At 49.9% G+C, this 7500-nt stretch overlaps 1 protein-coding gene across 1 annotated transcript in view; it reads right to left on the bottom strand.

The window, feature by feature from the left end:
• adgrl1a (adhesion G protein-coupled receptor L1a) overlaps positions 1 to 7500 on the bottom strand; it is a 108580-nt gene that overhangs the window by 11831 nt on the left and 89249 nt on the right. Inside the window, exons 13-21 of the mRNA XM_064316285.1 lie at positions 6137 to 6259; positions 4810 to 5015; positions 4542 to 4715; positions 3773 to 3982; positions 3357 to 3577; positions 2897 to 2963; positions 2521 to 2612; positions 1937 to 2105; positions 768 to 781 (exon numbers count right to left, since the gene is read on the bottom strand). Coding sequence (XP_064172355.1) covers positions 768 to 781; positions 1937 to 2105; positions 2521 to 2612; positions 2897 to 2963; positions 3357 to 3577; positions 3773 to 3982; positions 4542 to 4715; positions 4810 to 5015; positions 6137 to 6259 — 1276 coding nt within the window. The remainder of the gene's footprint in view (positions 1 to 767; positions 782 to 1936; positions 2106 to 2520; positions 2613 to 2896; positions 2964 to 3356; positions 3578 to 3772; positions 3983 to 4541; positions 4716 to 4809; positions 5016 to 6136; positions 6260 to 7500) is intronic.

The raw sequence follows: 7500 nt of genomic DNA, 5'->3' as shown, positions 1-7500 counted from the left end.
CGGGGTTTCCCATTTGTGTGTGTAAAGTAGGAGGGGTTTACCTGTCCAGTGTGTGGAAAGTAGGAGGGGTTTACCTGGCTGTGTGTGGAAAGTAGGAGGGGTTTACCTGTCTAGTGTGTGGAAAGTAGGAGGGGTTTATCTGTCTGTGTGTGAGGTCGAAGGAGGGAGGGCTTACCTGTCTGTGTGTGGAAGTAGGAGGGGGTATTACCTGGTTAACAGGGACAGTGGAGGGGCTTACCTGTCTGTGTGTGGAGAGTAGGAGGGGTGTATCTCTGGTTATACAGGGACGTGGGAGGGGCTTACCAGGCTGTGTGTGGAGAGTAGGAGGGGTGTATCTCTGGTTATACAGGGACGTGGGAGGGGCTTACCTGTCTGTGTGTGGAGAGTAGGAGGGGTGTATCTCTGGTTACACAGGGACGTGGGAGGGGCTTACCTGTCTGTGTGTGGAGAGTAGGAGGGGTGTATCTCTGGTTATACAGGGACGTGGGAGGGGCTTACCAGGCTGTGTGGGAGATAGGGGTGTCTCTGGTTACCAGGACTGGGAGGGCTTACTGTCTAGTGTGTGCAGAGTAGGGGGTGTATCTCGGTATCGGACGGAGGCTACAGGCTGTGTGTGAAGTAGAGGGTGTATCTCGGTTACACAGGCGTGAGGGCTCGTCGGTGGCGGACGCATGGGTGCCTGGCATGCACGTGTAGCTTGTGCCGCAGGAGAGGCTTCAGCGACGTGGAACTGGTGGAAGTGCTGCAGCATAGGAGTAGAGGACTACTACTCCTTATGAACCTGCATAAGAGAGAGTATGTATTACACACACTCCTTATGAACCTGCATAAGAGAGAGTATGTATTAAACACACTCCTTATGAACCTGCATAAGAGAGAATATGCATTAAACACACTCCTTATGAACCTGCATTAGATAGAGTATGTATGAAACACACTCCTTATGAACCTGCATTAGAGAGAGTATGCATTAAACACACTCCTTATGAACCTGCATAAGACAGAGTATGTATTAAACACACTCCTTATGAACCTGCATAAGAGAGAGTATGATTAAACACACTCCTTATGAACCTGCATAAGACAGAGTATGATTAAACACACTCCTTATGAACCTGCATAAGAGAGAGTATGTATTAAACACACTCCTTATAAACCCTGCATAAGAGAGTATGCATTAAACACACTCCTTATGAACCTGCATTAGAGAGAGGTATGTCATTAACACACTCCTTATGAACCTGCATAAGAGAGTATGCATTAAACACACTCCTTATGAACCTGCATTAGAGAGAGTATGTATGAAACACACTCCTTATGAACCTGCATAAGAGAGAGTATGTATTAAACACACTCCTTATGAACCTGCATTAGAGAGAGTATGTATTAAACACACTCCTTATGAACCTGCATAAGAGAGAGTATGTATTAAACACACTCCTTATGAACCTGCATAAGACAGAGTATGTATTAAACACACTCCTTATGAACCTGCATAAGAGAGAGTATGTATTAAACACACTCCTTATGAACCTGCATAAGAGAGAGTATGCATTAAACACACTCCTTATGAACCTGCATAAGAGAGAGTATGTATTAAACACACTCCTTATGAACCTGCATAAGAGAGAGTATGCATTAAACACACTCCTTATGAACCTGCATAAGAGAGAGTATGTATTACACACACTCCTTATGAACCTGCATAAGAGAGAGTATGTATTACACACACTCCTTATGAACCTGCATTAGAGAGAGAACTATATTACACACTCTTTATGAAGCTACATTACAGTGCGCGGTCTTGCACACACCGAATCTGCATTAGAAAAAGCATCACATGCGCTCCTCACGCTCCACACTAAAAAATGCACTCGCTTCCTGTCTGACTCGTGCACTGACATACGCATGTGCGCCCGCACGCACGCACACACACCTTCTTCTGCAGCGCGCAGTGGAAGATGAAGATGAACATGCCCTGGAAGGCGTTGAAGGTAGTGAAGAGGTACGCCATGATGACCGTGTTCTCGTTGATGAAGAGGAGGCCAAAGGCCCAGGTCAGGCCGAGGAGGAAGAGCAGGGTGATGGCCCCCAGTGCCCAGGACCTGAGAGACACGCCCATCACAGATCAGCTTCCCTTCTCTCAGAAGGAGGGGGGCTTAGCAAGCTAACCCTAGATCAGTAATCCTCTCCTCCTTTGTTTTTTCCTCTTTACAGTGTTCCGTCACCCTCTTCCCCATTGCGCTTACACCACACATTACATTTAGGCCTTTAGTACACGTTCGTATCCAGAGAAACACACAGAGCTGACATTTTTGTGCATACAATCCAATTAAATACAATCTTCTGGATATGTACTGAAAGCTTTCAGGTAAGCACCTTGTTCAAGGGTTCAATGGCATGGCACCACCTGGGAAATGAACCTGCAACCTCTCAAGCCCAGTTCTCTATCCATCACAATACACACAGTCACCTCCCCCCCCCCCCAGGCGGCCCCTGATGACAGGGGGCGGGACTCACTTGATGTTGTCAAGGCGACTGGAGTCTGGTTTCAGGGCGGAGGAGTTGCGGATCATCTTGTGCAGGGTGATCATGAGGAACACCAGGTTGAGCTGGAGGACGGAGGAGGTGAAGGGAGAACACGCCTAGCTCTTTGCATTAGCATTGCTAGCAGTGCTCAGTGAGCGCATATGCAGATAAGAACACGGCGCATGTCTATCAATGTCCAACATTAGCAACATTGCACTAGTTGAGAAGAAGAAGAAGAAGAAGGAGGAATGCGCCTACATACTTCATTTTAAAATGTACACTTTGTACTAAACACAACTCAGATATGGACATTTTGGGAATATATGACGGCAGTAAGGCATGCAGATTTGAAAGGAGAGCGTCTGACCATGATGACGAAGGAGACTGGGCCAATGAAGCTCCAGATGAAGTAGTTATCCACACGCAGCCAGCACCTGCACAGGGGACAGGTCACCTGATCACTCTGTGTGTGCTGGGTATCACACACACACACACGCACGCACACACGCACACACACACACACACGCACACACCACACACAGTAACACACACACACACACCACGGTCACACATACACACATGCACACACACACACGCACACACGCACACACACACACACACACACACACACACAAACACAACACGGTCACACACACACACACACACACACACGGTCACACACACGCACACACACATGCACAGCACACCAACGCAACACAGCACACACACACACACACGGTCACACACACACACACACACCACGCACACACATGCACACGTGCACACGCACACACACGCACACACGCACGCAGCTCTCCTGCACGTACGCTTTCTTGGTGCCGTAGCTGCGGTAGTCGATGGCGGCGGAGATGCCCACCACCAGCGCAGGGAAGCAGTACCCGCACAGGTAGTAGTACTTCTTCCGGGAATACTCGCTCTCAAACACCTCCACCAGCATCAGGTACAGCTGCACCCCCTCCAGACACATCCAGGAGAAGGCCGCCAGGAAGAAGAAGTGAAGGAGGCCGGCAAAGATCGGACACGCAATCTAGGGCGGGGGGGAGGGGAGGGGGAAGGAGGAAGAGAGCGAGAGTCACATCACTGCCAATCACACGAAGTCTAACGCGCTGGTTTGGCTGTAGCGACGCCCCGGTCCGCAGCAGTCGGAGTCGAACTGGGCCGCGTCCGATCCGGGCGCGTTTGCCGGCTCGACCGCGCCTCGCCCTGCCGCGCGCCGACTCACGTGGTACTGCGTCTTGTCGATGCCGATGAGGAAGAGCAGCTCGGCGATGAAGAGGTTGATGCAGAGGTTCTTGTGGATGGTGTTGCGGTCCGTCTGGAGGCCCCGCAGGAAGCAGAAGGTGGAGATGCAGATGGCCAGGCAGACCAGGGAGATGACGATCCCCACCCAGGTGATCACGAACAGGATCAGCTCGTGCATCCGACCAGGGTACTGAGAGGGAGAGGGAGAGAGAGAGAGAGAGAGAGAGAGAGAGAGAGTTGGGAGGGTGGCGGGAGGAGAGAGGAAGAGAAGGAGAGAGAGAGGAGGAGGGAGGAGAGGGAGAGGAGAGGAGAGGGAGGAGGAGGGAGAGGGAGGGAGGGAGGGAGGAGAGAGGGAGGAGAGGAGAGGGAGAGGGAGAGGAGAGGAGGGAGGGGAGAGAGAGAGAGGGAGGGAGAGAGGGAGGGAGAAAGGGAGGGAATAGAGAAGGGGATTATTGACTGCTGTAGTTTATGTGTGTATGTGTGTACATGTATGTGTGTGCATGCGCGTGTGTGAGTGTGAGTGTGCATGTGGGTGTGTATGTGCGTGTGTGTGTATATGTGTGTGCATGTGTATGTGCGTGTGAGTGTGAGCGTGTGTGTGTGTGTGCGTGTGTGTATGTGTGTGTGTGTGCATGTGTATGTGCGTGTGTGAGCGTGTATGTGCGTGGGTGAGTGTGTATGTGCATGTGTGTGTGTGTATGTGCGTGTGTGTGTGTGTGTGTGTGTGTGAGTGTGTATGCGGTACGTACTGCAGGCTCGTGGTGGGCCATCAGCACAGCGAAGTTGGTGAGGTGGCTGCAGGAGCAGGTGGTGTGGGTGTGGTTGGTTTCCAGGAGCCGGCAGCCCTGGGAGGACCACTGTCCCGTCATGGAGCGCTCAGAGTAGTTCCAGAAGGAGCAGTTTGGGCTGAAGTGGTTCTCCAGCTGCAGGAGAGACACCCGACCGTTAGAGACAAGAGCAACGCGCGCGTGTGTGTGTGTGTGCATGTGTACACGTGCGCACGCCTACGTCCCGTACCTGCAGGTGCCTCAGGGTGAAGACCACAGGCTCGGTCAGAAACACGCGGCTCGACTCCTTGTTGATGGAGGCGGCGATGACGTGGGAGTTGACAGCGAGGCCACGCCCCCCCGAGCCCGGCTCCACCTCCATTTTGACCGTGGCATTCTCCGTGGACAGGAAGGAGCCGAGGTTCTTGTAGAGGACAAAGACCACCTTCACTTGACCTGCAGAGAGAGAGAGAGAGAGAGAGAGGGAGGGAGGGAAACAGAGAGAGGGAGACAGAGAGATGACATTGATGTTGTCTACGCAACAAAACATTTTCTGTTATTCTAGCTGCAAAGTGAATTACCATTAACCCAAGTTAATCACGTATTTTCGAAAATAAATTTTAAAAAGACAAACAAATGAAAGACTAAAGAATAAATTAATAGATTAAAGAAAGTTAATTATGCTTTTATTCAACGGTCAATTAAAAGATAAATTAAATAAATGAGAATGTTTATATCGTTCCCACGCCGCACTATCAAGGTAACAGAATGTTCAAGCCATCAGCCGGCCATGAACACACTCATCTCCCCGCCATCTTTTCTGAAAAGAGCTCACTGACAAGATTCATTGTGTGAAATGTTTCAGAAGCAGGGAGAGTGTGCGAGAGGACAAGAGAGAAGATTCGGCTCAGAGAAGGTGGGTGGTGTGGGGGTGGTGTGGGGTGGGGGGGGGGGGGGGGGGGGCGTCTTCTGCGCACTCACGAAAATCCCCATGAATATTTCGCCGCCATTTGTTTAGAGAGAGCCCTTATCTCTGTGTGACTGGGGAAGGGGAGGGGAGGCTGAAAGGGGGAGAGGTACGAGGAGGAGCGCGGGACGGGGGAACGGGAAGCGAGGGAGATGAGAGGAGGCGATAAGACGGCGGCGGAGGAAAGAGAGGGAGCGAGAGAGAGCGAAGCGCGGAGGGAGAGAGAGAGAGAGAGAGGGAGAGAGGGAGAGAGAGAGAGAGAGGGGGAGAGAGAGAGAGAGAGAGGGAGAGAGAGAGAGAGAGAGAGAGAGAGGGAGAGAGGGAGAGAGAGAGGGAGGGAGGGAGGGAGAGAGAGAGGGAGGGAGGGAGAGAGAGAGGGAGGGAGGGAGAGAGACGAAAGGCGGATGCTACTGCTTTGTTTGGGGCGAGGTTGATGGAAAGGCGGAGCTCGCGTTTCCGTGGAGATGGCAATCTGACGGCGTCTCCGTGAGAGCAGCCCCAATTAAAACCCGGCCCGCTATCTGCGGCTCACAGAAACAATTAGAGACCCACGGACCCCAGCAGGTCAGCGCCCCGCCCCACCCCGCCCCGCGCCGCCCCGCCCGCTGACCGTTCCGGCTGTACTGCTTGACCGTGGAGGCGGAGAGCTGGATGGTGCTGTCGCTGGGGTAGGACTGGGGGAAAGACAGGTCCTGCAGGTCCATCTCTGTGTTCAGCACGTACACCTCCAGATCTGGGGCACACACACACACACACACACACCAGGGTTCATACACTTTTTCACCAATGATTTTCAATGACTTTTCCATGACTTCTCCACAACCTTTAACTGAATTTCCATGACCAAAACAAATGACATTATCTCAGCTGGACGATTTAAAATTATTTATTGTAACACTAAGTAAAATTAGGTCTGCATCTGAAACATATGGTGCCTCTCTAAAACAAATAAACACCAGACAGACACACTTAGATACATTCTCTCATATTTTAATTCGAATAGTTTAACATTTTTGTCAATGTCTCAAACCGGGCTCGAAATTGCGACCATTTTGGTCGCATATGTTCCCGAAATTTAATCTGTGGGACCTCAAAATATAATTGGGAGCATTTGTGCGAGTGCAAATAATTGTTCTGGTGCGACCTTTTTTTTTCTTCTTCTTTTTCCAGTCGAACGTCTCTTTCTCTGTACATTCGCTAGTTAGTAGCCTACAGTCAGTATGTGCCTTGTGAGCTGACGGTGACCCTTCTAACCAAACGTGAGCTTGACATTCTTACCTTTAATGCTGATTTTAAATCGGTTAATATTAGCCTTCAATCACTCCACTGTCACGCGACACAGAGAGCTAACGCGTTAACTAATGTTACCTGAAGACAAAAGTTTATGTTCAATTTATTAGCGTTATCGAAAACTGAAAACTTGAAGCGAACATTTTTTTTTTGAAATGTTAACGTAATGTTTTGTGTAGCGACCCGGTTGAAACAGCTAATTTCTCCGATGCAGTTTACTGGCGGTTGATTTAATTAGCGGTATTAATGTGATGAGAAGCGCCTTGTCGTTTGAATGCATAACATGCAATTCCTTAAAGAGTCGACACATTTTAGGCGTGACAGTTTAACTGTTACTTGTAAACCGTACTGTTATATTGTAGTTTTTATCAATAAAAAACTATTGCATATATTGTTGGTGCTCCTTACATTTTGGTGGGTGCTCCTAACTTTTTGAAGTTGGGAGCACCAGTGCTACCAAGTTAAAAAGTTAATTTCGAGCCCCCTATTATTGAAGCTGCACTTCCCTGGCATATTGTCGGCACAGTAGGGTCTACGTTTACTAACTGCTACATTAGCAGAAGCGTGCCTGTTGGGCGTGCCTGTAAACAGACTGAGCCAGACCGAATTAACTTCTCACACCACCAAAATACCGCGAAGGTTACGTGCCAATTTACGTTTTATTACTATACATACTATTTTTAT

This window comes from Anguilla rostrata, chromosome 17, assembly GCF_018555375.3.
Source record: "Anguilla rostrata isolate EN2019 chromosome 17, ASM1855537v3, whole genome shotgun sequence".
NCBI classification, from domain to species: Eukaryota; Metazoa; Chordata; class Actinopteri; order Anguilliformes; family Anguillidae; genus Anguilla; species Anguilla rostrata.
Note: the sequence above shows the minus strand (reverse complement) of the source record. Positions and strands in the feature narration are given on the sequence as shown.